The following is a 27,554-nucleotide window of genomic DNA, read 5'->3' on the forward strand; positions in this document are numbered from 1 at the left end:
TTGGTGGCAACTGATTTCCTTTTAGCTCTTGTCAGGAGCTGGTGAGAAAGAAGAGAAACGGTACTCTGTATTTATGCCAATGTGACCCTTCCGGCAGCTCCACAATCTTGGATGAGTCTCTTGGCCTGAGCATCCATGTACTCCTCCGTGCAATGGGACCACAGCACTGCTCTAGGATCAGCACGAGGGAGGTGGAGACCCTGGCACGTGACCTGGGGGTGACAGGCGCTCAGTAGGCAGCATCCACCACAGTGAGGATGAAGACAGCGAGGGCCTGGACTGGGGGTGGTACTCAATGTAGGAGCCTTAATGAGTGACATGAGGCCATGTCTTTTCCTCCCAACACAGCACTGAGGTTAGTGTCCCTGAATGTGGGCCAGGCAATAGTTTTAGTGACTGTGCTAATCGGCTGGTGACCATCAAAATTAAAAACTCAGCTTGTCAGTCCCACTGGCCACATTTAAAGTGCTCAACAGCTATGTGGCACCAGAGGTTTCATGTTGGGTGACACAGAAAAGTAGACTGTCTCCATTAGCCCCACGGGACAGTGTTGGTCTGGTGATCTGGTGTAGCAGTGGTGCCTGGCCTGTGGTGGCAGTCGGCAAATAGCAGCTCTGGAGCTGTCCCTGTTGCTGGCTGCAGGCAGCACTCACGCCCTCTGCTGGCCCAAGCCTCCCTTCCCCCTGCAGGGTGGGTATGAAGTGAGGCTAGCTGTTGCGGCTGCAGCTCTACCATGGACTCCTCGAGTGACTTGAGATTTTTTGTGTCACCTCTATTTCTTCATTGGAAACGTCTTTTCATGTCTGTCCAGCCTTAGAACACTGTGACCAGAATGAACTAACCTCAAGTGCTCTGGGGACCAGTGGCCAGGACAGACATGCGGCACACCGTGGAGAAAGGGAAAGCCAGGTGTGGTGTCAGGGAAGCTGGGTTCCACCTCTTAATAGCTGAGGAACCTTAGTATGAGGCTGAAGTCTTGACCACCTGAACTAATTTACTGTAAAAGGGAGTAACAAAGATAGCTATTCTGAACTTTCACATTGCTCTAAGGATCAAAAGAAATCATGCAAATGTACCAACATATCCAGAGTTGCTTCAGAGCCTGGTCCTGCTGCCCCCCATGTGTACCACAGAAGTCTCCAGGGTACCATGCTGGGGCCAGAGTAAGGCAGTAGTGGTACCCTACACTCATCAATGTGCTTCTTTTTCACCTTCTCCCCCCCAAAGAAGCCCACCTTCCCTGTGTCAGAAGTACCCAGTGGGGTCTCTGGAGCCCCCAATAACATGAGTGGTGTCATCACTACTGAGCACTTGCCACATGCCAGGGCCTCTGTATGCCACTTTCAATCTCAACCCTACACATCACGCAGAAGTCAGAGAAGCAAGGCTGCTTCCTGCTGGGGAGGTGCCCTGCACACATGCGCTAGGGGCTGTGCAGGCGTCCTGGCGGGCCTGTGGGCATTCTGCACCTTCAGGACGAGAGGTGCAGGCAGGCACTGGCAGAGGCCTGGGGAAGCTGTGAGGCACCCCTGGCCACTAGTGCCACCACAGAGCAGAGGCTGTGCAGTCTCTGGATCGCTCATTCCCAGCTGGTGAAGCCAGAGTTCTAGATCTTGCTGGCTGGCTTTAGGCAGGGTGGAAAACAACAGAGGTCAAGGAGAGCAAGCAGGGAAGGAGACTGGCTGGGAGCAGTGACATAAGTCCAGGTACGAAGACAAGGCTGTTTCAGGACAGGAAATTATGGGTGAGCTGCACTTTCTGAGTGATTAGGTATTAAGCATGGACTGCCCTAATACAGCATGGCATTTAAGAGCGAACACTGGAGTCCCACAGTCAGGCTCAAACTCCAGCTGCGCTGCCTGTGGCTGTGCAGTCACTTCTCTGACGTTAATCTCACCTGTCACCCGAGGGTACTAAGAGCATCATCATAGTGTTGATGCTATGTAAGAATTACACAGAGGTTTTAGCCCAGGGTACAGGGTACGGTAAGCACTTGGTAACAGAAATTAGTATGAGAATATTTCTGAAAATATTAATCATTCCCCCTAAAAAGAAACAAAATCCTCACAGCACAGACTGGCGGGGTGCTTTGATACTTGTTTTGTGCACTAATCCTCACCTGCCTCACTCGGTGCAAGTTCCCCAGGTACAGGGGCCATGTGCCATGGCTGCCAGTCTCCCCAGCCTCCACCGCGTCTGGCATGTGGACTCCTGGACTTCAGGTCTCCACAGCCCTGTGCCGTCAGACCCCTGATGTGCCGGGCTGTCTGGGGTGTGCATGTGAACAAGGACGACGATGCACCATCATTGCCCTTGAAGGGGTCACAGCCAGCGAGGGAGGATCTTAAGTCAGCCTGTGACAATCTAATAATCCCAGGCTCCCCGGCCCACCTGCGCTCCTACTTGACATCTCTCTTACCCCCACATACACAGGAACAGACACAGCCACCCTTTTCCTCGGCTGCAGTCCCCAGGCTCCAGATGTCTCTGGTGCTGCCCTTCTGGAAAGCTTGCTTTGCAGAGGCTTCTACCTTAAGTGCAATGAAAAGCTGTTCTGTGCTGTGCGGGCCCCAAAGGCTACCTCCCCAGCTCCTACCCACTTTATCAGGCCCTCCTGCTGGCAGGGCTATGCAGTCTCCTCCACAGGGGCCGTGGGTCCCCAGACTGACCTTGTCCCTATGTTTGATCAGCCGTCTCTGGCCTGCCCTGGGGGAACTGGTACAAGACAAGCAATAGGAGTGGTGTTTGATCAGGGCAGCTGGGGAGCCCTGGCTGATAGCTGCTCTTAGCCTTCTGCTAATCTCTCCTCAGAGGGTGAGGAGAGGAGCATGTTCTCATTGACTGGCCTAGAGGGACTGGAGGACAGCTTCAATGAGAGGAGAAAGACGTGGAAGCGGTGTTCTCTCTGTGCAGAGAAAGTGGGGCAAGCAGAGAGCTGCCTGGGCCCAAATGCCAGTGCCCTGTAGGTACCTGATGTACAGACCCTACTCCAGGAGAAGTCAAGACAGGCATGGCTCCAGTCCTCAAGGCCTTTAGAAGAATCTGCCCCTGGAGTGGAGAGAATCTGGATACCACTACTGGGGGCGGGGGGGAGGGGGAAGGGCTCACATAGGCCTGGGGCATAGTTCCTCTTCCCCCAAAAAACTATGAGTTTGGGGTCAGAGTCCTATAGAGCCCAACAGCAGGTAGCAGCCACTGTGCGCCCAGAGTTCCACTGCTGGGACCAAGCCTACAGAAGTGCCCCAAATGCTGCCATGGCCATGGGACATGTGCTTATTCAGTGACACATGCAAGGGAAGCAGTCCACACAGCCCTGAGGAAGGAGCTTGGGTTCTGGGCCCATGTCCTAGATGTTCCCTTCTCAGGGAAACCCTGAATTCTGGAATATTTCTCAAGGAACAGAGTAAAGACTCTGAGTCTAGGACAAGGCTACGCAGAGCCATAAGCTACTTTCCTTCTTCATCCCAAACACATTTCTGATTATAAGCTCACAGAGGTCAAGACGAAAATAAACACTAAACTAGATAAGCAAGGACAGCAAGGCACGGTGGCACACAGCTGTTGTCCCAGCTACTTGGGAGGCCGAGGCAAGAAGGTAATTAGCTGGGGACTAGCATGGGCAACTTAGCAAAATCCTATCTCAGAAAATGGGGGCTGGGGAGATGGCTCAGTGGATTAAGTGCTTCCCTGGCAAGCACAAGGGCCTAAATTCAATCCCTAGTTCCGCAAAAAAAAAAAAAAAAAGAAAGAAAATAAAGGGCTGGGGCCCAAGAGATAGCTCAGAGGAATAAGCATTTACCTGGCAAGCACAAAGACCCAAGTTCCATACCTAGCCCCACATGCCATGTAGTCTTGGCCTCGGATATGGGTGCCCACCACGTAGCCCCAGAACCAGGCATGGTGGTATCTGCCTATAATCCCAGAACTTGGTAGGTTAAGCCAGGGGGATCTCTAAGTTTGAAACCTGCCTGGGGGCTACAAAAGTGAACACAAGTCCAGCCCAAACTGCACAGTAAGACCCTGTCTCAAAAAAATGGGGGGGGGGCCCTGTGGGTGTAGCTCCATGTAAAGGCCTTGAGTCAATACCTACTACTGTACACACACACACACACACACACACACACACACACACACACACAAGGCCAGGCAGCATCACACACTCATCCTCCTTTCCCTTTACGTTTGCTGATGACATCTCAGAGGCTGTGACCCCCCAGCTGTGGTGCCCATGGGCAATGAACACCCCAGCCCTTGGAGAATCAGTTCCCTTTACTATCAGCTCTGGTCCACACGGCTTACTTCAGTGCAACCCAGGAAGCACTTTCACCTTGGTCCTGGGCCCTGTCCTCTCCTTTCTCTGCCCTGACTCATGCTCCAGGCCCTTTAAAAGTCTAAACATTAACAGCCATCACTTAGGAAGCCACTATACTGTCAGGCACTAAAAATGTTAACTTTTCTCCTCACAATCACTGTTAGGAAAGGCTCGCAGGCCAAGGGGAGGTGAGCAGAGTGGCCCAGGCCCTCAGTGGAGCCGAGCTTCCAGGGCTGCAGGACTCCACGGCCTCCTCACTTCCTAGGCTGGTCGGCTCCTACAGGCAGCAAATCTCCTAGCTGTGCTTCTCCCTCTTGCCTCCTTGCTGGCTGTCAGCAATGTGACATTTTTGGCTGTTCACTGGGAAAGATTTCTGCTTATTTTATGGTTATCTGCTCAGCATTGGTGCTTTGGGGGTATGTGAGATTCAAGAGATAAATGAAAAGTGGTATGTGTCTTAAGGACCCCTAAGGATTCAGAGGAAGGAAACACAGAGTGCCAGAAAATGTAGGGAATGGCTGACTTGTCTATAAAAAAATCTTTATATTAACTAAAATTTTTACAGTAAATCCATTAAATTCTGGCTTCTAATTTGCCCTGCATTTTATGAAGTTAAACCATCTGCTGAGAGCCAGGAGGAGGGAACTCAAAGAGCGCTGACCAGGATCCCAGAGCGGCATGCGGGGATTTACCAGGGGGACACCAGAGCCCGTGCTCTCACACACAGCCCTCTGCTTGCTGCTCTGGTGAGAGGCCTTAGGAACTGAGACTCCATGACAGGCGTCTTCCCCTGGGCCATGCCAACACCAAAGCACACATCCCCTCAAGCCTGTGCCCACCTGACAGCTACCCAGAATCAAATGAAAGCCAGGTCTGCAACATCACAGTCCACCTGAAACTCAGGCAGCGCCTGTTTTCCAAGTAGGTATTTTATTACACGTATTAGTGCAGGCTGAACATGAGTAATAGTCTGCAATCCCACTTACAGCATCGAATGGGGGCTGGTTGTCCCGACCACATGGAAACAGGTGTGACTGGCTTGACTAAAGGAAAGCATGACATTTCCCCAGTTTGTAGGGAATGACTTTTCCCCCCTCAACAATACAATCCAAGTACACACATCTTTCCAGGTAGAGTCTCAGCAGTGCCACTGAGCTATTGGTCTAAATCCTGCTCGCCCCCAGGTTTCTGACAACAAAACAACAAACTTGCCTCAGACACTCCCTTCAACACTAAAAATCTTTCTTTTATTTCCATTTTCTTACCTTCTAAGCATTTTGTGGATACGCTAGCCAGGCTATTGAACCCTCCTTTTGGGAGGCCTAAAGTACTACAGCCTCTTCTCTGTCACAGTCCACTTTGTAGTCCCAATTGGACAGGAGTACCACTTGTGCCCTAGGCCCACCTGTCACTGTGGTAAGGCTAGCAGTGCCCTCCTGTCCTTCACCAGTAAAGCACTCTCAGGCACATGCAATTTTAAGGCACACCTCCCACCTGCATTGTGTCATGAGCCCTCAGGGTGAGGGGGAACTCTTAGGGCCCCTCACCCTTCCCTGATTCTGAGGCTCTGCTTGGGCTCAGGAGTACAGAACAGAGACCCTCCCTATCTCCTCTGCCCAACATCTGTGCCTCATCTCACCCCTCAGTCGACCACAAGAGCTCTGGCCCAAGCAATGTGGCTGAGGGGCCTCTGTGGGCAACAAGTCAGCAGCTCCTTGGGGGAGGGGGGGACCAGCTTCCCAACATACAGCTGTGAGACGGAAGAGGCAGACTGTACACAAGAACCAAGGAAGACCTTGGTTCTTGCGCTATTGCTGCCCCTCTGGCCCAGGTTCTGCTCATGCATTTGCAAGGTCCAAGCCTCATCAGCCTATGCTAAGTCCTGCTCTTCCACTGTCCATCTGTGGCCTCGCTGACCTGTGATGGGTAAACCTTGTTCCCTGACTCCACTGTTCCCATGGTCAAACTGCACCTCATCAGCTTGATCCTGAGCTTTGGGAGCAGAGGAAGCTTGGGGGGTTTCCTGAACAAATCCACACATTCCAAGAAGCCTGGAGACCTCCAAACTACACAAGTAGCACTGAATGAACAAAGGGAACATTGGTGCCATGGTGAAAGCAAGCAGTGTGGACAAGAGAGACCACAAGCAAAGTCCCCCATGGCAGTAGTTTGGAAGTCTCTTGGGCAGGAGGAGGAAAGCTTAAAAAGTCTTTTTCAACAAAACCCACATCTTCTCCAGAGAGCAGCACCATGAAATCAGTCAGCCAGTGAAGAGGCCCACTCAGCCCAGGGCTAGGAGTGCAGGGCTGTGCTGCCCTGTGCCTCCTGCCCAGGGTGGGGGAATGAGGGCATCAGGTGGTCTGGCGGCTGCTCGTAGCATGGTGAGCAAGGAAACCAGTGGTCCTGACAAGAGTAGCTGGCCACCATCTGGGTCCCCACTGACACCTGGGAAAAGGTTTCTCAGTGCTGCAAAGAATCTGACACTTGGGTTTAAAACTTACTTCACTTTTTATTCAGGAGATTAAAAAAACCCCAGCTTACTTGCCGCTACAAACCCTCAGCACTTCATGTGTTACCATCTTGCTTTTTGACAGGCAGAAGTTTTGGTGCTGCTCAGTGTAATTCTCACCACGCTATGGCTTGTGAAGCACTGCACTCCAGCCTGCAGGCCCGGCACCGAGGCCTGGAAGCTGTGTCCTCTATCTTTCCTAGGAGTCCTTCTGGTGCCACGAGAAGAGTTTGTGCCATTCTGCCACCTGCAGATCAAGCGCTCCCTGGTCCGCCAGCCCGGGCGGACTGGAAAACCTAAGGATGGGGAAAGCCTTGGTAGAAACAGCAAGGGCTGCCCAGGGAGGTGAAGTCCTAAGACTTGAGCACCATCTTCTGGTCAGTATTTGGTTTCTGAGGCCGCTTCTCCTTTAAATACTTCCCCTAACCTTTGGGATGGGAAACTCCCAGAACTAACAAGCTCAAATGGAGGTGGGAGCAGTTGGCCAGGGCAAGCTGGGGAGAGCGGGCCGGGGCTGGAACTCAGTTTTAAGGACAGCACACATAAAGCCAGTGCCAACGAAGACGACAGCCAGCCCCTGAAAATATCAGTCAGAGCTAAGGCTCCATCTCAACCCTATTAGCTGCACCCTACCTGCCTGTGTGCCTGGTGCAAAAAAAAAAAAAAAGCTTACCTACGACCAAAGTGAACCCTAGGTGCCTCTGCACACAGCCACACAGGCACACCTGACTGGAGAAGGGGCAGGGCCTATGTCTCCAGTGGGTGGCCAGAGGGTGGCCGATTCAACTGGATGTCCCTCTGCAAGGGGTCAAGCCGCACTAAGTGGCAGGGGGTCCTGCCTGCTGTATAAACACTGCACTAACCCACTCCAACCTTTGGGCATCAAGGAAAAGAAGATAAATGCTCGTCATTCTCTCTAACCGGCAGGGACCAACATCCATCTAATTGCACTTCATAATGGATTCCACAAACCATTAATTACCAGATTATATTTTAGGAACTAAAGATAAAAGGCTTTGTGAAATTCAGACTCAGAAGGATCACTGACCTGCAGTAAGTATGCAGGCTGGGAGAGCTCAGAGAGCTGGGCACGTACAAGGCAAGCACCCTGGCAGAGGAGCAGAGCCAGGGGCAGCCTGCTACTCCTCCAGGTGCAGGCACAGAGCGACCTGCAGGCTGCAGGTTCATTAGCAACATCACTGACCCCAGAGGGAGCCAGCGAGCCAGGCCTTCAGGGCAGGTGGAAGTATTAGCCTTTGATTAGAGAAAAGGGATGAGAATAAGGAAGAACTGTGAGAAGCAGCCTTCAGGGAAGGCCATGAAGAACATCCCATAGGCAGCCTGTCCTCAGCTGGATGGCCTCACTGGAAACACTCCCAGGAGAAACATGCCAAAGGCTGTTTCAGGAAGGCTACTACTGCAGACCTGGTGGGACCCGGCATGGAAATGAGGGCATCATTAACACTGCCACCTGTCCTGCAGCCACCCTAGTGGCTGGTGTGAGCACAGGCACAGGAAGGAGATGGCGCTGAGCAGAGGGGAGGCTGGCACAAGTGAGGGAGGGCAAGTGTGCTTCTGGCCGGGTGGGTCTGCTGTGCTTTTCTTATTTTTAAATGGCCAGAGGCACAGGCAGGTCTCAGTCCCCCACCTAACTGCCTTTCTGTCCTCTGAGAGCTGCCAGTGTGTCACACTTCCCTGAGCTCAGCTCCCATCCCACTGCTCTTTCAGATTATTTCTGAGGCAGTGGCATAGAGGTCTGAGCAACAGCCTGCGAGGAGGCTGCAGGCTATGGAGGACGCAGAGTCGGCATCCATGACGCAGATGCTGGGTGTGAGGGCAATGGAGGTTCTGTCTGTCCTGCGAGTGAGGTCATCTGGATTGGTGCTAGGCTAAGAGGCTCACTACTCGGGTCAGCAGGAAAGGACAAAGGACAGGTTTCTGAGCTTCGGTGCTGAAGCGGACACAGGGTCCCTCTGCTGGTGAGCAACTGGGCCTCACTTGGCCTCACCACAGATCAGGGTCACAGTGCCATCCAGCAGATCCTCCACAGTCACTGCCACGAGCTCAGAGCTGGTCTGGGAGGCCTGAGAGTCTGGCAAAGTCACAAACACCTGTGACCCAGCCAGCTGGGTCTCCTCCAGGGTGATCACCTGCTCCGGGGCTGCCGGCTCTGAAGTCTGGATCACCTGAAAAGGAAAAAGCAGGAGGCTGCTCTGGGCAGTGTCCACGGTGAGCTCCCCAGAACGTACATGGCTTCCATTTCATGCTGTAATGATGATATTTATATTTTCACCTGAGGAGAGCAATTACTTGTGCCTAATGGGAAGAGGCAAGTCTAATACACCAGTGATGCAAAAGAGAAGGCAGGCAAACAATTTAACTCTGTGTACGAAATTGCTATAATTTCGCTCAGTATGCCATCTCAGGGTGCCTGGACTATATGATTACACACCAGAGAACACTGGCTCAGTTTCTCACATTGGCTTTTCCTGTCTTGAGCTGACACTGCAGAGGGAAAGTGCTATGCTACAGCAACGCCACTGTAGGTGGGTGGCCTCGTGCCTGAAACATGGCAATGGGGTGGTGATTAACCAGAAGTCAGGCCTGCCGCGGTGGCATCCCTGGGCACCTGTGTGGATGAGAGCCTTCTTGGGGAACACACCTTCCAAATCTCAGAGGAAGACAGGGAGGAGCTGTGGCTTCTATATCTCATTCGTTTAGCTCAGCCAGCCAGTACGGTGAGCACCCCCTCTCCTCGGGTCACAATGCCCCTCCCAGACCTGTGCATCTGTGGAAAGCAGCCTTTAGGGCTCCAGGAGAACTCTTCCGTGGTTGAACACACCCTGTTCCTTCCTGAACCTCCAAGATGGTGCTCTGACCTGTGGACCCTAGCGCAGCATGAGGCCCTGGATATTTTTACACCAGTGAGCTCCCAGAGGGCACAGCCACCTGCTCTTAAGAACCAGCCAAGAGAGGAGAGCAAGCACACAAGTGTGGAAGCCAAGCTCAGCTACTTCTCTGTGCTACAGAGTGAGCAAAGCAACTGAGATATTTAATCAACAGCTATCTAGCATCTTAGTTTTCAAACAAATTTTCTTTACCTTAGGGTTGGAGACCCCCATGCAGGACATTTTATCAAGAACTCTATCACAAAAAAGATGAAAGCAGAGAGGGTCTGGTAATGGCAATAGGAGTGTCACCTGGAGTCCTGCCCACCTGACCTGCCCTCTGTCCCCCACAGGCTCTAAGAATTTAGTTTGCACACGACTGACCTATGTGACTGGGCAGTGGGACGTCCAACAGACTAAAGCCTTCATCACTTTACAGCTCCTCTCCAACCCATCCACAGGTCACTGCCAACCGGCTGAGTTCAGTTTCATCTTTTCTGCTACCCTCTCCCCAGATCAGGAGGAGAGGAGAAGACCAGGTAAACACAGGCTGGTTCAGGCTTAGGCTCAAAACACTGACAAAAGGTGAGCTTCTCAGCAGGTAAGGGGAGAAGTCCAGACATGCCCAAATGAGGCTGTGTCCCGCCACAGGAGCCGCCGTGGGCTTGACCTGCAGTGGTCCCCATCTCAGAAAGTGCATAGCCACCCCGAAGGTTGCCTGCACATCCTCCATATCCCAAGGCATCTCTTGGAAGGTGGGAAGTGTGTGAATGGGGTGGAGAAACAAAGAGCCTTCTACTTCTGTAAATTTTCTATCTTAAGGGCTGCCAGGAGACTAGAATTTTCTGTTCCGTTTGGTAAGAGGTCCAGAAACACTTAAGATCATTAATACATTACTCACAGACCCTGAAAGAGCCCTAGGAAGTAAGAATGAGTGTCGGGACCGAGGCCCCTCTATAAATCCCCTAGGAACCCCACAGTTGCAATCTGTGTTCCCAGGGGCCCCAGAATCACCTGCACCATCGGAGAAGTAGCCGCCTGGGTTTCAGTGCCCACCACCTTTGGATGTTCAGATTCCAGGTGGCCATCCAGCTGAGGCTGGGAGGTGAAGAGCTCCCCACAGAGCTCACAGGGGAAGGTGCTCTCCGACTGCTTGAAGTGCTCCGTGGTGACGTGGTGCTGCAGTGCTCCAGGGAAGCGGAAAGTAGCTGCACAGTACAAGCACCTGAATGGTTGGGACCCTGGAGGAGGGGAGACAGAAGAGCTAAGACTGGGGATGGAATGACTGGGAGAGACAGTAGCAGAAAGCTTGAGGAGAGGCACAGCAAGATTCTGGGGGACCTGAAACTAGTACCATTTGGAGGGGCCCTCCTTACAAAAGGACAAACATAGACCAAATGACAAACAGAACTAGATGCAGAGCCATGAAGGATCCCTTTCATGTAGAGGGGCTCTCAAAGTCTAGTTTCATTAGCATTAGACCTAGGCTAAATTTGCCTGGGATGAAGTCTATTATCCACTCAGCAGCAGTCAGTAACACTGATGACACTGTCCTTTATTATTCTAAGCTCACTTTCAGCTCCCTGGATGGGACCAATGGTATCTCTGTCTGCTATGGGCTGGAGGCAGTCAGGTGTGGCTGTAACACCTGTGTGTGCACAGACATCCAGACTTACAGGATGCATGTCCACAGCCAGAATAGAGCCCCCACCACAGGATGGTGCACTTGTAATTCACAGGATCAAAATGTTCTAGGAGAGAGGAGGTAACCTATGAAGAGTTAGGTACATTCCTAAACCAGGAATCAAAAGCAGTCTAGTTCACATAACGTTCAGAGACCAAAGCAATAGCCTCCAGCTCTGGGCTCTAACACCACCAGTGCTCTGGTGACAGGGTAAACACTGGGTGGAGAGACACACATATCCACAAGTGGAATCCAAAGTTACTCTGAGAAACTGGATTCGCCCCTCAATCAATTCATTTCCTGTGTTTTCATTTTCACCTGTGCATTTATGAGTGCGTGGCCTCAAATTTAAGTCAGATTAAGACTAAAATAGCATTGAGGCTAAATTACAAATCCTAAATGATAAAAAAAATGTTTAACCCAGTAGCACTTTTTTTAAAATGGCACATCTGGGGCTGGGGAGATGGCTCAGTGGAATAAGCGCTTCCCTGGCAAGCGCAAGGGCCTGAGTTCATTCCCCGGTTTCGCAAAAAAAAAAAAAAAGCACATCTTAGCTGGGGATATAGCTCAGAGGCATAAGCGCCTGCCTGGCAAGAGCAAAATCCTGAGTTCGATTCCTGGTACAAAAAGAGGAGCATTTTACATGGGGAATAGGAGTCTGAGGCAGGTGGAATTCACATTAAAGCTAAGCCTGGTACCTTAAGAGACTCAGCAAGACTCTGCCTTAAAACAAAGAAACAAAAAGGTGCACTTTATAAGTGGCATTTTACACTTGGTGAAATACAGCAGCAACAGTGACAATCACGGCCTAATACCTAAGGGCTACTTACTGGGGCGAGGCTGTAGTATTTCCCAGTTACCCTGTAAGATAGGTACTATAGCTGCTCCTGCTCTGCAGGTAAGGACACTGAGGCAGGTGACTCTTGCCTGGGCATTCTGGCCCAGGGCATGCACACTGACCTGAGTGCTGGCACTTGATGTGAATCTGCAGCACAGCTGGCGTGGGAAAGAGCTCCTTACACTGCTCGCATTCGTGAAACTTCACATCTGTGAGGTGCAGAGGAAAGAAGTGAGGGGAAAGGGGAAAGGGTGGCTCCTCCACGACCAGAGGCATGTCGGGCGAGGACTGGCACTGCCCATATCATCTCCTACCACGTGCGAGCAGCCTTAACCCTGAAGGAAGTGTGTGCAACTCAGTGGTAAAGAACACTGATTTGGACCAGCCTGTCTGGATGTAGAGAGGGTTTGAGAATTTAAATGAAGAAATACACATAGAGTGCTTGGCTGGTGCCCTACACACAGGAAATGCTCGGTAACTGACAGCTGTTGTGATTATGCCCAAATTTATCTGCAAGGCAGGTATTAATAACTCCCATTCTGAGAAGGAAACAGGCTCAGAAAAGAGAAGTCACTTGCCAAGGTCATGCAGCTGGTAAGTGCTGGAGTCAGGATTCCCTCCCAGGGAAGCCTGCCACCAAAGCTGATACCCTTCCCACACACTGTGACTAGGTCTTGCTTGCGGGCTGGCAGGATCACACTGCTCTAGGATTCCAGGAGTGATAATTGCTGCCACCTAAGCTACTGCTACCGATGGAGGGCTGTGGCATCCTTCAGGGGTGCTGAGACCGAAGGGTGGAGTCGGCTTAGCACAGCACACCACAGCACTGAAGCCAGCATTTCCAGGTAGAAGCCAGGATGCTCATGCATCAAGCCCCTCCCACACACCAGCTCACACTGGGACTGTGGCCCCCCAAACTCACCTGCATGCTCTGCTTTGATATGCTTCTTGTGCTCAATGGTGTTGGAAAAGGTTTTATCACAGGAGCTGCACTGGAGTGATGAGAATTTGGATGATCGATGGTTCTGAGCAGCGAATACATCAGGATGGTGGGTCCGATTGTGGTACCACAAACCAGACAATTGCTATAAGGAATTTAACAAATATTAGGTCCCAGAGGTCCTCATGAGAGAGAAAAGGTGTTCCGAGACAAGCTCATGGATCTAGAGTCAGACCTTTACCCATCACACAGGGTGCACAGCTGAGGAGAGCCTAGGCAACTGGGAACCTAGGAAGAGGCTAAGTCCTCCATGCCCCTCACTGCTCACAACAAGCTGATGGGGATGTTAGTACCCTCCCAGTGAGGCAGAAGCTGGGGCACAGAGCGATTAAGTGACTTGCCCAAGGTCACACAGTCGGTAAACAGGAGGAGTAGGAGTAAGCCTGGCCCCCTGCCTGGAACATCTATTTTTCAGACTGTGATATGCCTTGCTGCTTCCCAAAAGTCCAGGGGTGTAGCACAGCAACCTGCTGGAGGAAGAACGCGTAGGCTCCAGGAGCAAGCAGCCCTCTCTGCCCCAGGTTCCAGAATAGCACTGAGAATGCTGAATACAATTCTTGGTCTCCTAGAGATCAAGCCCAGGTCTAACTCAGCTGTGTCATACCAATGCGACAATGCATGAGGCTTGGCACATGTTGCTCTCCATTTCTAAATCAGCTGCTCTTCTTCTATCCATACCTCCACCTTAGAGGTGTCAGCAGGGACATTTCTTTCTGGGAAAGCTTCTCACAGATGAGTTTTCCTTTTATTTTAGTCCTATATGGGGGGTCTGCCCATTAGCTCAGTGGTTTAAGTGCCTGCTTAAACAAAGCAGTGAGGTTCAGGATGCTGTGGTTTGATCCTCAGATCCTCAAGCCAAACCAGACCTGTGCTGAAGGCATCCTGAGGCCAACAACAACAACAAAAAAACCACTTCTTTTTTTTTTTAGTCCTACATGAAATTTTACTTTAATTACATTCCAAGTTCCAAGGTAAAAACACAGAGCTCTTCCCTGGAAGTTTAAAAAAAAAAAAAAAGTAATTCTGGATGGTGATTCACTACCCATCATCACTCTCGTGTCCCTGGAAACAAGTACTGCAGAGCAACAGCGTCTAAGGGGAAAGGCAGCATTCAGCTCAGGACAAAGCTCATGTCTCTGGGCATAGTGGCAAGTGCCTGTAATCCCAGCACTTGGGAGACTAAGGTACGAGGGTCACTGTGAGTTCAAGACCAGCTTGGGCTACAAAATGAGTTCAAGGCCAGCCTGAAACTATCTCAAAAAGACGAAAGGAGGGGAAAAGCTGATGGGTAAGAGAGAGGTGTAAGAACTCTCTGCTTCAGTTACAGCTCCCATTATATCACTGGCCAGATCTCAAAGAATATGAATGACAAATTATTTTTTGGTTTTTGAAGTACTGGGGATCAAACTCAGGGCCTCACCCATGATGAGCATGCATACTACTACGCTGCACTCCCAGCCCGTCCATCAGGAGAAACAAACTGTCACCTCTTGAGGACAAGAAGGGACAAGCTGCAAGTTACAAACGTGAACATCAGGGAGGCAAGTGAAGAACAGGGCAGGCACTGGGGGAAGCTCCCAGTGGCACGGGAAGTTGGGTCACCTGGTAGGCCTTGTTGCAGATTCCGCAGCTGAAAGGCTTCCCTCCGACATGGGTCACCATGTGTCGTTCCAGCATGGAAGGGGCACTGAAGATCTTCCCGCACGTGGGGCAAGGGTGGTATTCTTTGGAATGCACCTCATGAATGTGCTTCCGGTGATCCTGCAGAGTGGGGAAACTCATCCTGCATTTCTTGCAATCATAAGGATCTTCTATGTCTGGTTCCAAGAAGGACAGCAGCAAAGGAAGAGGAAGAGGAAGAGAGGGGAAAAAACACCACAGGCAGCAATTAGTGGAGGATCACAGACTCCAGAGACCAAGTCAGTGCAACAAGGCCTATCGCCCCTGCCTTCACCCTAGGTGGGCCATGACGAGCTTTCTGGATTAACCATTATGCAGCAGCAAAGAGTTCATCCCACTTTCTAACCTAAGTGTCAAATGCTACTTCGCCACTTTCCAAGGAGTAGTATCCTTGCCCTTCCCGTTTGCAGTGACACACTAAGTTTCGTAGTTCTCTGTAGAGATTTCCAGCACACCTTATCATCATTATGTTTTGTCATGAGAAACTATCACGGATGACATTTAGTAAGTGCCTTATGAAGCATGTTCTAAGTGTATTATAACTCCCATACTCTTTCCAACACCCCTGAGTAGGTTCCATTCTTATTTTATAGGCTGGGAAAAAACAGCCTGTAGACAGTTAAGCTAGTGCCTTACCCAAGTGTGTAACTTGGAAATGGCCCTCATTCACAAGCCTACACTCTGAAGCACTAGCTCAACTGCACATGCTAACTTCTCAGTGTGATCTCAAACATAAGTAGCACCGATGGAGAATATACTTGTCACATGGGTGACAGAAATCTTCTGTCTTTTTAAAAGCAACAGAAGGGGCTAGGGAGATGGATTAGTGGAATAAGCGCTTCCCTGGCAAGCACAAGGGCCTGAGTTCAATCCCCAGTTCCACCAAAAAATAAATAAATAAAAGCAACAGAAAGAAAATGTTTTAATAAAATGCATTGCCCAGAAAAAAGGTCCAACCTACATGTCAATCTTACTTGTGTACTAACTCAGATTAATGTAGGAATTCTGACATGCAGCAACATTTGGAACCATTAACTAGTTTCCCTCTGGATGGTGTGGACAGTAGCTCTTGAAATCTCAGTTTCACACTGTCTTTTAAAATGCTTTGACTTATATTTCCAAGAGCAATGATGTGACCCTCAGAAATGCAAGGAATGGCTTGAGGAGATAGCTCGGTGGCCTAAGTGCCTGCCTAGCAAGCACAAGGTCCCGAGTTGATCCCTGGTATGGCATGCCGCGCAGAAATGGAACTGGCCCAGAACCAGGCGTGGTGGCATGCATGCCTATAATCCCAGCACCAGGGTGGCTGAGACAGGAGGATCACTATGAGTCCAAACTGTGTAGCAGACCCTGTATCAAAATAAAATAAATTAGAAAAGAAAAAAAAATGCGAGGAATGGGCAAGGGTGTATGTAGTATCAAGGAGAAAGAAGCTGGATGAGGATATACAGAGCTCCAGGGCATGGCAAAGTATCTTGGGTCCTTTTCATTCTGAAAATTAGCATCTTCCTCCCACTTCCTGATTCTCACGTGATGCTACTAGGAAAAGAAGACTAAAGCACAATGTCATCTTAAGGAATTAAAACTGTGGAGCTGGACCCAAGCCAAATCCCACCCATCTGCAAGACTACTATAACTGGAATTTTGGGACAGTCTTGGTAACTCCTTGGAAAGAAGGGGCCACATCTTGTACTCTTCCTGCATGACCCAGGATCCACTCATGCTGGGCACACAGGCTTTCTGGCAAAATCACCATTGGCTGGATGACAACAGACATAGATGTGTTTACATAAAGCACATGTTGCGAGACACATTTACCAAAGCTAGAAGCTGGTATGTGAGAAAACAAGTGGGGAATGGGGAGGGGAAGAAGGATATGCAAGGTGGCTGGCTTGCAAATTAGACAAGCTCTGAAGGTGACAGGTGGTACCCAACAGGGGTGCTCTTATCACTAATAATATCTGGCATTTACTGAACACTTCCGTATGTCAGGCATGGAACTTCATGCTTACATGCTTATTTAATTCTTACAACAATCCAAGGCAGTGGCATTGTGTTATTTGCTCTTGTCTGGAAGGGGCCTAAGAGGCTTTAGGAAAGCAAAGAAATTTGTTTAACGTCTCCAAAAAGTAAGTGGAAGGGTCAAGATTCATGTCCAAGGCTGTGTGATTTCAAAGTCCAAGCGTTCAATTTTCCTGCCCCTCTACACGCTGACGACATGCTACCTGCATCAAGGGAGACTGCGGAAAGCACGGGGGACCAGCCATACCATGCGATAAGAGCCCCAGGATTCATTTTTCCTTTGCACATGCACATGTGTGAATGTGTTTTGAATAAAAGTATATGCCTGTAACCGTTTTAGAAGAAAGGGAGAAAGACAGGGACAGACTGAGCTGAGGGAAATACATTGGTACCTCAGTTCATGAATGCTTGTTTGTGAACTTATTTGGTTTGCAAACTCTCAACAGGTAATGGACACGACTGTGACCATCTTTTTTGTACAAACTCAAACATGGCCATTTTCCTCAAAATCATGGGATGAATTAAGTGCATGACCTGAGGTACTATTGTATAATACACTTGCCAGAGAAGGTTAGACAGGAAGCTTTAAAGGAACATGCCCAGCACTACCTAGGATGGAAGAATGAGCTAGAACAAAGCCAGGCTTGCTCTTACAGGAAAAGGTAGGTATGAATAGACAATGAGAGTGGAGGAAGGTTGAGGAGAAAACAGCAGCTCTGTGGATTAATGGAAACACTCCAGTTCCCTGGGAGCCTGTCAGTCTCAGAGGCATCTCCTTCAAATATAATTTGTGTCTGTTCAGGCCATATAATGCCAGGTGGGCTAAAGAGGAAGACAGGAAACAGCCTAGACACACAGCAATCAGCATCATACAGTGGAATAATAAAATGGGATTCTTTTGAAATGGGAAGGAGAGACTGCGGGCTTTGTAGGAGACTAAGGGAGGGAAAGGAGGGCACTGAATGGGGCCTGGCTCTGGTGGAGGGATGTCTCTGTATGATTGCTCACCCTTTCTCAGTGCCAAGCCTGGCCCTGAGTGCCTGACCCCCACAAACTCAGTACATACTGTGAAAGGTGTGCAGGTGGATGGAGAGGCCATTAGCTTGCCGGAAGCCCTTGCCACAGTCCCTGCAGACATACGGCTTGTCTCCAGTATGAGTCCTGACGTGGCGGGACAGCTCGATGGACTGGGCAAACACAGCATCACAGTACTGGCACGCATACATTTTTCCTGAAAATATACATGGGATTGTGAGAACTAGCATTAAACATAGCATTCCTACAAAATCAAATTCTAAGAATCCTATCAGGGAAATGTCCTCTGGGAACTAACATTAAAACCTCAGGCAATCTGTCATACACTGGGTAAGAGGTCTGACCCATCCTTTCAAATGTGCAAACACAGCCCTTCACATCGAAGGTGAGTGCAGAGGACAGAGACAGACTTCCCATCATGCAAGAGAAGCCATCTCTTCATCAGACCACCACACGAGAAAGAGCGCATTCTACCCTGGCCAACATATACATCCCTGTGAGTTTACACCACCTGGTAAAACTATGGATTTGGGACTACAAACAAATACGAAACATGGATTCAGAAAAGAACAAAACTGGTTTTTGTAGCACTGAGGACCAAGCCCATGGCCTTTGCATTGAGCAACAATTCTCAGATTTATTTAAAATTTTTGTATTTTGAGACAGAGTTTCACTAAGTTGCCACAGCTGAGCTTGTACTTGTGATTCCCCTGCCTTGGCCTCCCAGAGCGCTAGGATGTAGGTAGGTGGCACCAAACTCAACTTAAAATGAAAGCTTTTTTTTAGGGACTTGCTGTGAAGTTGTTACATATCCCTTGGCTTCCTGACTTTCTCACACACATAATGAGGACACAGTAACTACACTACCAAATATTGTTAGAAAAACAGATAAAGGGCAAGTCTGGGACTGGCACTGGCACAGAAGGTTGGCCAGCGGAGCCTCCTAGTTCCCTCACAGGCCAAGGGAGGAAGCAGAGTAATCAGGGAGGCGAAGCTCAAGGAGAAGAGGCTGCAGACCAGTCCTTCCCAATCCTAGGCCCTACTTCAACCAGGGCAATTAGCCTCCTCATATTTTACCTACTTGGCTTTGAAATAAGATTTGCTAGGGAAAGGGGTTTCTTGAATCAAAAGTTGCAACACTTTGAGAAGCCTGGGGGCTTAGTTCTTGATGTTCTCTACCCTCACTTTCCAATCTCACCTCAGAGCCTGGTACCTGCCTCCACATTAGTGGCTCCACTGTCTCCTAAAACTCCCCTATTTAAAACTCCCAACCCTGCATGCTCCACCTTTCCTTCAGAGCTCAACCAAGCATCTCAAATCAAAGCAGGGCTCCTGTAACCTGCCACACAGCCTCCCACCTCACTCAATGAGATGTCTCTCACTCTGCTGCTCATGCCCTAGCCCCACAACCATCCATAATTCCTTTCTTCCCCTATATCCAACCAATCACGAGTCCTGTTATCTCTACTTTCAAAAATACATCCTCCATCTGGAACACTCTTTCGACCCACGACCTCCAGTGACCATGCCTCTCCCTTGGGTGGACCACTGTAACTGACTCCCTCTGCCTCTCAACCCTCACCCTGAACTGGTTCACAGAGTCCTGAGCTAACAACTAAGAATGTAAATCACACCCTATCATATCTTTGCTCAAAATCCTCCAGTGGCTTCCTGTGGTCAGTGGATACGGTCCAAAGATGCCTATATTCCGAACCCTAAAGCCTGTTAACTGCTATCTCACTTAGCAGAAGAACTTGGGGCCTGTGACCAAGTCAAGGATCTTGTGAGGGAAAGATCATCATGGATTCTTCAGATGGCCCAACAGAATCCAAAAGCTCCTGGCAGATGGAAGGAGTGACAGAGGCACAGGCTGGAGGGATGTGGCCATGAGCCATGGACTGTTGGTGGCACTTGAGGCTCGGAAAGGTGAGGAACAAGCCTTCCTCTAGTGCCTCCATCAGAAGGAACACAATTCTGCAACCTTGATTTCAGCTTCATCAGACCCATTTTTTTAACTTCCAGCCTCAAGAATGGGAAGGTAACACATTAGGGATGTTTTAAGCCATTATTCTGGCAATTTGTTAAAGCAGCATTGAAACTAAGCTTCTTCATGTAACAGCGCAAAGTCCTTACCTGGCTATGAGACCCAAAAGGACCTGGCTCAATGACCTATCTGGCCTTCACACTTACCACGCTCCCCTCACAGACTCTGCTTTAGCTACTTCCAGTTCTCCATGGTCTCTCAAGCAGATAAAAGCTCATTCCCACTCTGGAGATCAGGTTCTATGCTTGACACTCTTCTCCTAGGCCATCTACTGGTTCCCCCACTGTATTTGAGTTTCACAATTAAAACCCTCTCTCACAGGAGTTGCTGATGGCAGGAACAGCACCAATCTTGTCATTTCCCTGCTATCTGGCTTTATTTTTCTTCATAGCAATGGCTATCCTCTGGATTTCTACTGCAGATTTATCTACTATCTTATTCCTTGGAGTGTAAGCTCCATAGGCAGAGGGTGTATGTATTTATAATATCCCCACGCAGGGAAAAGCACTCAAGAAATGCTTTGTCAACAAATATGTGAGGGTTGATTATTGTCAAGTTTCCTGAATTCAGTGTGTGTGCGTGCACACACTCATGCGCTGTGAGCTATATCTTCATAGAGCTTATACTCTAAAAAGAGAGAGTACAAATTAGTAATGTAGACATCCAGTACATGATATGCACTATGGAGAAGAAGGATAAGGGGATGAGGCTGGGGTGCTGAGATTCTCTCCGGGTGGCTGGAAGGACTAGCAGAGGGGAGGTGTGAAGGAAATCTTGGAAGGAGGTGAGGAAGTAAAACATGAGAGGGAGGTGCTCCAAGAAGGAGAACAGCAAAACCCAAAGTCCTTGAGCAAATGCCTGGCAGGGCTAGGAAACTAAAATGGGCAGAACAAAATAAGGGAGCGAGAAAATAATGAGAGAGGAAGTCAGTGAGGAATCAGGCAACTTAATCACGGATGGCCTGGCAGGCTATCAGAACTTCAGATTTCACACTGTGTGAGATGAAAGCCACTGTAGAGTCCTGAGCAGAGAAGTGACCTGAAGTGCTTTAGTTTTAAAAGTACCAAGGGAAACGCCAAGAGCAAGGAATTGGTCAGGAGGGCATTGTAACAATGCAGGGGGGTCCTACATGCTGTGCTGGCCCCACCTCTGGGATATGCTGAGCTGGCAAGAGTCTGGGCATGGTGGTGCATGCCTGTAATCCCAGTGCTGGGGAGGCTGAAAACAGGAGGATCACCACAAGGCCTCTATGTCTAGTGAGACCCTGTACCAAATACTCAAATGAAGGGCCAGCCAAATAGCTCAGCAGATGGGGCCAGGGGTTAGATCCCTGGCCCTGCCTGCTGGCCCCACCCCTGGGGACACACTGAGATGGCAATTCAGACTGGGTGTGGTGGCGCATGCCTGTAATCCCAGCTCTTGGGAAGCTGTAAGCAGGCAAATCACTATGAGTCTGATCTAATAGTGAGACCCTGAATACCCTGTAGACTCTTCCCTAAAACAGAAGAAAAAAAAAGACATAAAATGTTAAGAGGCCAGGGAGATGGCTCAGTAGAATAAGCACTTGCCTGGCAAGTGCAAAGGCCTGAGTTCAATCCCCAGTTCTGCCAAAAAAAGAGAAACTTCCCTAAACAATGCAGGGGAGATGCTGGAGGCATTATTAGTTATCCACACATGCTCCAAACCATATCCAGACTCCTCTAGAAGCCTTTCCTGACAGCAGACTTCCCTCTAAAGGAGCTAGAACTCCTTCACCACACGCCGCAGGGTCCTGGTATTCCTCCATACTACACCACTGGCCATCTGTACTCTGACTGGCTCTCTGCCTCCCACCCAGGTCATCAGCTTGTCACTCAGCGTCTGGCACTGCCTGACCCACAGCAGGTGCTCCAGGAGGTCCTTCTCATGCTTGAACTACACATCAAAAGCTCAAAGAATTTCTGGCCATGCAAATCCTGTAACTATAAAGTCACCATGCTATGCTGGCCAGCTTTCCCCAGAAAGCCTCACAGCAAGCGCGCGACACGCCTGTGCACAGGTGGAGGCCTAGTCGTATGTGCACCAAGAGCATGAGTCCTGATTTTGTTTGTCATTTCCCTGACACATATATCGTCCCTGATACCAAGTGGGTTTGCAGCAGCTCACACTGCACAAGTCTGCAGGAGACAGGAGCAGCATCTCTGCCTCACCTTCTGAGTGCTTCTTCTTGGTGTGGTAGGCCAGGGCTGAAGCTTGGGTGAAGGTCATGAGGCAGTGCTTGCACATGAAGGGGCGGTCCCCGGTGTGTAGGCGGAGATGGTTCTTCAGGGTGGAATTGGCTGCGAACTTGGCCCCACACTCCTCACAGGAGAAAGGCTTTTCATCAAAGTGCTCTGTCAGTTTATGGTACTGCATTCCTGGGGGGAAACAGGAGAGAGACTAGCAGCCAGTTCAGCAACACTGCTTAACAGCACTGGCTCAGGCCAGACTTCAAGAGGAAGCACAGTGCACAACCGCCTTAAAGAGACTCTAGCCAGGCAGAATGAGGCAAACAAAACACACTTTTATGTTTCATTAGGTTTACCCAACATCTCAGACAAGGAAAAACAATTCTGAATATACATCCCATGGTTTGTTACTTCCTACTATTACCAACAAGCAAATCCAAGATTCAACTGCTAAGCGGCTAGTTATTATTAAGTAATAGCAGTAATAACTTCTAAGTTATAGTGTGCTAACTTGAATAGGCACCAGAGTAGAGATTCAGCTCTGTTACCTTAAACTCTCCTGAAGATTCACAAAAGGTAGTGCCAGATGGGGAATCAATGCTCAAGTAGCTGACTTCAGAGCCTATGCTCTTCTAGAAATACTGTTCTTCTTAAGAACCAGCTCTATTTTCTAAGCCCATCCACTTTCACAGCACACAAGTAGGGGCCAGACTAGCATCTGCCCTGATTATCCTCATAACTTGACATTCTTGACCGTACCTGAGGCATGGGCAAATTCCCTTCCACAGAGGTCGCATGTCACTGGCAGCCTCTTCTTCTTCTTCTTGGGGACTTCTGGGTCTCCACTTGCACCATGGGCCTCCAGCTGATGCTTCTCCAGCTCTTTTTTGGAATCCTTGGTCTCACTGCAGTCCTTACACTGCATCTCTTTGCTCTTGGCCACCCGGCAGCGCTTCATGTGCACCTTCAGGCGGCAATAGAAATGGAAGCTCTTGTCACAGGCCTTACAGACGAAGCTCTTCTTGGCAGAGTCTGGGCAGGCAGAAGTGTCTTTTTCTTGTTGTTCTGGCAAGGAACCAGCCTCTCCCTGGCTGTTCTGTTCTGCAGGCTGGCAGTCACTTTCCACAGCCTTTTTATTTTCTTTGTCATTGGCTTCAAGGTGAAATTTATTACTAACCTTCCACATTTCCTTCTCTCCACTTTCCTTAGTAAGGAAACCTGCAGAGAAGAGAAACCTCATGGCTCTGGGAATTCTGTTTCTACTTTTCTTTATAGCTTCTCTAACATACTCTTAGAGGAGACTAGAGACTTGAGAACCTCAAAACACTCTTGAGTATCTATCACTGCCACCTCACCTCCCCATAAACACCAACTGCACTGTGTTCTATCTGCATCTTCTGGCTGACAGAGACTGAGAGCATAGAAAAGGGTAAATAACTTGAGGTAGCACAGCCTTTTACATGAGCTGTTGCTTCTTGTCCTCAATAAAGAAAGAGCCTGGGGGCCTAATAGGACCCCAAGTCCCTATTCCTTACCAATTTGTGCCAACTCCTGCATGACAGGCTGCAGGCTTGGGAAAGATTTGTGGACACTGCACAGGAAGTGACAAATTTCAATGGCTGAAACTGATTTTTCCATGGTTCTGCTCAGCATCGCTCTCAGGGAAGCTTCGGGGCTCGCTGTCTCAGAAGAAATGCTTAAAATCTAAATGAATATCACAAGGCAAAGAAGTGGGATTAATACCAGCAGATTTCCCCCATAGTTTCCAACTTAAAATAAAGCTAATTCTAGAAGGGACAGCTTCATCTATAAGCAGTTTCTACTTGGCCCCACAATACATGTAATGGGACATCTCTGTTTTCCAAAGGCAGGCAAATGAACAAAACAAAAAGAGGAAGCAGGTATCAAGATAAATGTGCAAATACAAAGAAGGTACAAACAAGGAACCATTCGTATTTTCAGTAAAAATCATGTTGTTAGCAACCAGAAGTCTCACAGAGAGCTTTTCTAGATCTTCACATTAAAAGCCTGGAGAGGTATAGGATTTGGTGACTGGTCTTTCTGTCATGAAGATCAGGATAATTTTTCATAATGTATAATTGTCTCAATGTCTGGAAGTAATTCTGCATGATCAGTGGCTTCATATTTTTAGACGCTTAGATGTACCCTTTTAAGCATCATTTTCTTTCATAAAGAAACAGCGTTCTAAAGCAAGTTCAAATAGGGGCTTTAAAGAGGCCAAGAATATGATTTCAAAGCCGCTCTCTTTCCGAATGTTAGAGCTATCAGCAGAGAGTCAGCATACTGAGAAAATAAAGTGAAACCATCCACAGATGGCCACATGGAATTTTCCTTTTGGAAGACATTTTATTTCTGCTCTTTTCAAGTCTATCTAAATAAACCTAATGTCCCGGGAGGCAAGCATGAGACTAATTAGGAGGCCAAAACTGATCAAGTGCAGAAGCCCCACTCTGAAGTGAGCAATGTGTGGGAGAAAGGCTAGCACCTAAATCTTGTCTCTGAAGCCCCACAGAGACATGGGCCACCTCCTTTCCAACTGAGAGTCAGACCGAGGTCGGCCTGTCAGTGGTGTGATGGTCAGAAACCCGCCCTTCTGCACACCTCCCACGCCTACCTGGATCAAAAAGGCACTACAAGTGAATTCATAGTTTAATTTTATATACCTTTATTCTAACTCCCTATTCAAGATGTACATGATCCTGGGCTAGACACGCACAAATCCCCCCAATCCCCACCTGGTTTTTCTGGGATGCTGGCCACATTGTGAGAAGCATTACACAAAATGAGTTGGCATTATTTGCTGCCCCATATGGGCAAAGCTTTGTTCTATCTATGTTTATCTTGGCTCCTTCAAGGAGTCAGAATAGAACATGTAATAAGACCAGCTTTACTTTCCAACATCTGAGAGACACTGCATCTCAGAACATGTTCAAGAACAGAATCATAGTTTCCCTTGAGATGTACCTATGTGCAGACAGTTGGAATAAATGTAGGTATGAGTCGTTTACCTGGGATCAAGTCTTGATCACTGAACATGTAACTTAACCATGTAAAGCCTGATCTCCACTCCCTGTAAGATGGCCCCACCCAACACTTGAAGCTGGAAGGTTAAAACAGCCAAGGTTATGAACAAGAGCTTAGCCCAGGACCAGGCACACAGCAGACAGATACTCAGTTGAATCTCCTGTCAGGAATGAAGACAGTCCCAGGCATCAACCCTGAAAACCTCTTCAGAATTTCGTTTGCTTTTTATTTGCCCACACCTCTTTCAAACTCCCAGCCAGCTGCTTTTCTTCCGAGGAAAAGGACTTGAGCTCACCCCTCCGTTGGATGGCCTCTATGATCAACTTGTTATGCCTTAGGACTATTTCTAAGGCAGTAGTTTCTGGGGTTGTCACTGAAAGAAAGGGACATTGGAAACTCAGTCAAACTAGAGCTCCCATTTTCTCTTTCATCTTCTTCACCATAGTTCATAATGAAAACAAATTTAATCTGCTTCCCTTCTAGGATTGAGTATGAGGAAAATGACAAAGAACACTGCAATAAGAGTATAATAATGAATATAAGTTTAGAATAATTACTGCAATTTTAAAAAAGGTTTTTAAATGTCATATCCTTGAAAAAAATTTCTAGTCCTGTTTTAAAAAAACTGTACATATGGGCTGGGGAGATGGCTTGGTGGTCTAAGCACCTGTCTGGCAAGCGCAAGGACACAGGTTTGGTTCCTGGTACCCCATGCCATGCCAGCCCCAGAATACTGAGTGTACTATGCCAGCCACCTAAACCAGGTGCAGTGGCACACACCTGTAATCCCAGCACTGGGAAGGCTGAGCCAGGAGGATCACTGTGAGTCCAAGCTGCATAGCAAGACACTATACCAAATAAACACTGTACATATTTATGGAGTAATGTGATACTTTCATGCATGCATATATTGTATAATGGTCACATATGGGCAAGCACTTCTATCTCTTTAAACACCTTTGTGAACACAGTCAAAATCCTTAATGCGGGTATGGTGGCACACACCTATAATCACAGCATTCAGGAAGCCGAAGCAGGAGGATCTCTGTGAGACTGAGGCCAGCCGGGACTGCACAGTGAGTTTAAGGCCAGCCTAAACTAATCTTGTCTCATAAAACATTCACATTCCTTTCTCCTAGCTCTTCTGAAACACACAGTATGTAATCATCACCAGCAGTCACCCTACTGTGCAAGAAGATCCAGAACTTCTCAGTTGTTACTCCTAAAGACAGAGATGCAGGCACCACAGGAAGGAACTTTTTCTGTTCCTCAATAGATGGACCGTAACTGGAGGCAAAACCACAGCAGAGACCAGGCCACTGACCTGCCCAGAAGAAAGCACAGGCGCCAGGCTCCTTCCGTATTTCATCCATGAGCAGGCTCAGGGGGCAGGTCTTTGTGTCCTGAGCCGCCAGAAGCAGCTGCCAAAGGGCTGTGGCAGAGAGAATCTGCTTTTCTAGAACTGCCGTCACCAGGGAACTGAAACCGCCTGAGCCAGAGCTCTGTTTCACAAGCTTCTCCATGACCTTCAAGACATAACACAAACACACATGAGACTCTCCCACCTGGCCCGGCTGCGGAGTGCTAAGTCTAGGGACTGGGTTACAGTAAGTGTATTTCTGTGAAAGAATCTGTCAACATGCTTCACCTCTCTCAACCTAGGAGATCTTCTTTTTATTTTTCTAAATCAAATTTATTTGGGGGAGATCAGCTGGGGATGTAGCTCAGTGGCAGAATGCTTGCTAACCACTTGTGAGGCACAGGGTTCCTCATTTCCAATATTGAAGGAAAATAATTTTTTTTAAACAGAGATTTCCTATGTATGACTAATTTCTTCATTTTCCCTTTCATGAGTTACTTCTATTTCTCCTCTACTCAACATCTCTCAATGCCGCTGTGTATGTGTACATATAGAAAATACATGAGCGTCTGCTGATATTTCTCCTTGTTACCCTCCCCTCCTCTCCTCTTCTACACTCTGCCGTGCTCTTACCTCTCTCTCTCCGGGGGCTATACTCTTCACATGTGAGATCATCTTTAGTAACATCTGGTTGTCTGTGAAAATCTCAGAGAGGTTTTCATGATACCGTCTCAGTAGCTCAGTCCCATAATCATCAGGGTTTGGCTGGACTATATGGAGATTAGCAAAACAACATTGTCTGAACACCAAACCTCCTAACGGCTTCTACAGAGGACTAAAGACATTACAGATGGGAGCACCAGCAGAGGCCAACTGCTGGCTCGGGCCGCACACACCTGTTCAGATCTCCTCCAGTTTTGACACTCGGTG

At 48.7% G+C, this 27,554-nt stretch overlaps 1 protein-coding gene across 2 annotated transcripts in view; it reads right to left on the reverse strand.

Moving 5' to 3' along the window:
* Positions 1 to 6,140: 6,140 nt before the first annotated feature.
* Positions 6,141 to 27,554, reverse strand: part of Zbtb40 (zinc finger and BTB domain containing 40) — an 84,840-nt gene continuing 63,426 nt past the window's right edge. Inside the window, exons 7-19 of one of the 2 annotated variants that reach the window (XM_023722499.1) lie at positions 27,258 to 27,394; positions 26,589 to 26,790; positions 25,504 to 25,637; positions 23,755 to 23,923; positions 23,397 to 23,437; positions 22,979 to 23,183; positions 22,202 to 22,408; positions 18,000 to 18,164; positions 14,834 to 15,048; positions 13,154 to 13,316; positions 12,354 to 12,440; positions 10,724 to 10,950; positions 6,141 to 9,007 (exon numbers count right to left, since the gene is read on the reverse strand). In XM_023722499.1, the coding sequence (XP_023578267.1) occupies positions 8,816 to 9,007; positions 10,724 to 10,950; positions 12,354 to 12,440; positions 13,154 to 13,316; positions 14,834 to 15,048; positions 18,000 to 18,164; positions 22,202 to 22,408; positions 22,979 to 23,183; positions 23,397 to 23,437; positions 23,755 to 23,923; positions 25,504 to 25,637; positions 26,589 to 26,790; positions 27,258 to 27,394 (2,144 nt within the window). In that variant the 3' untranslated portion in view covers positions 6,141 to 8,815. Of the gene's footprint in view, positions 9,008 to 10,723; positions 10,951 to 12,353; positions 12,441 to 13,153; positions 13,317 to 14,833; positions 15,049 to 17,999; positions 18,165 to 22,201; positions 22,409 to 22,978; positions 23,438 to 23,754; positions 23,924 to 25,503; positions 25,638 to 26,588; positions 26,791 to 27,257; positions 27,395 to 27,554 lie in introns of both variants that reach the window. The other variant, XM_004637623.2, reaches the window with a different exon arrangement.

Source organism: Octodon degus, unplaced genomic scaffold (genome assembly GCF_000260255.1).
Source record: "Octodon degus isolate 3935 unplaced genomic scaffold, OctDeg1.0 scaffold00092, whole genome shotgun sequence".
Lineage (NCBI taxonomy): Eukaryota > Metazoa > Chordata > Mammalia > Rodentia > Octodontidae > Octodon > Octodon degus.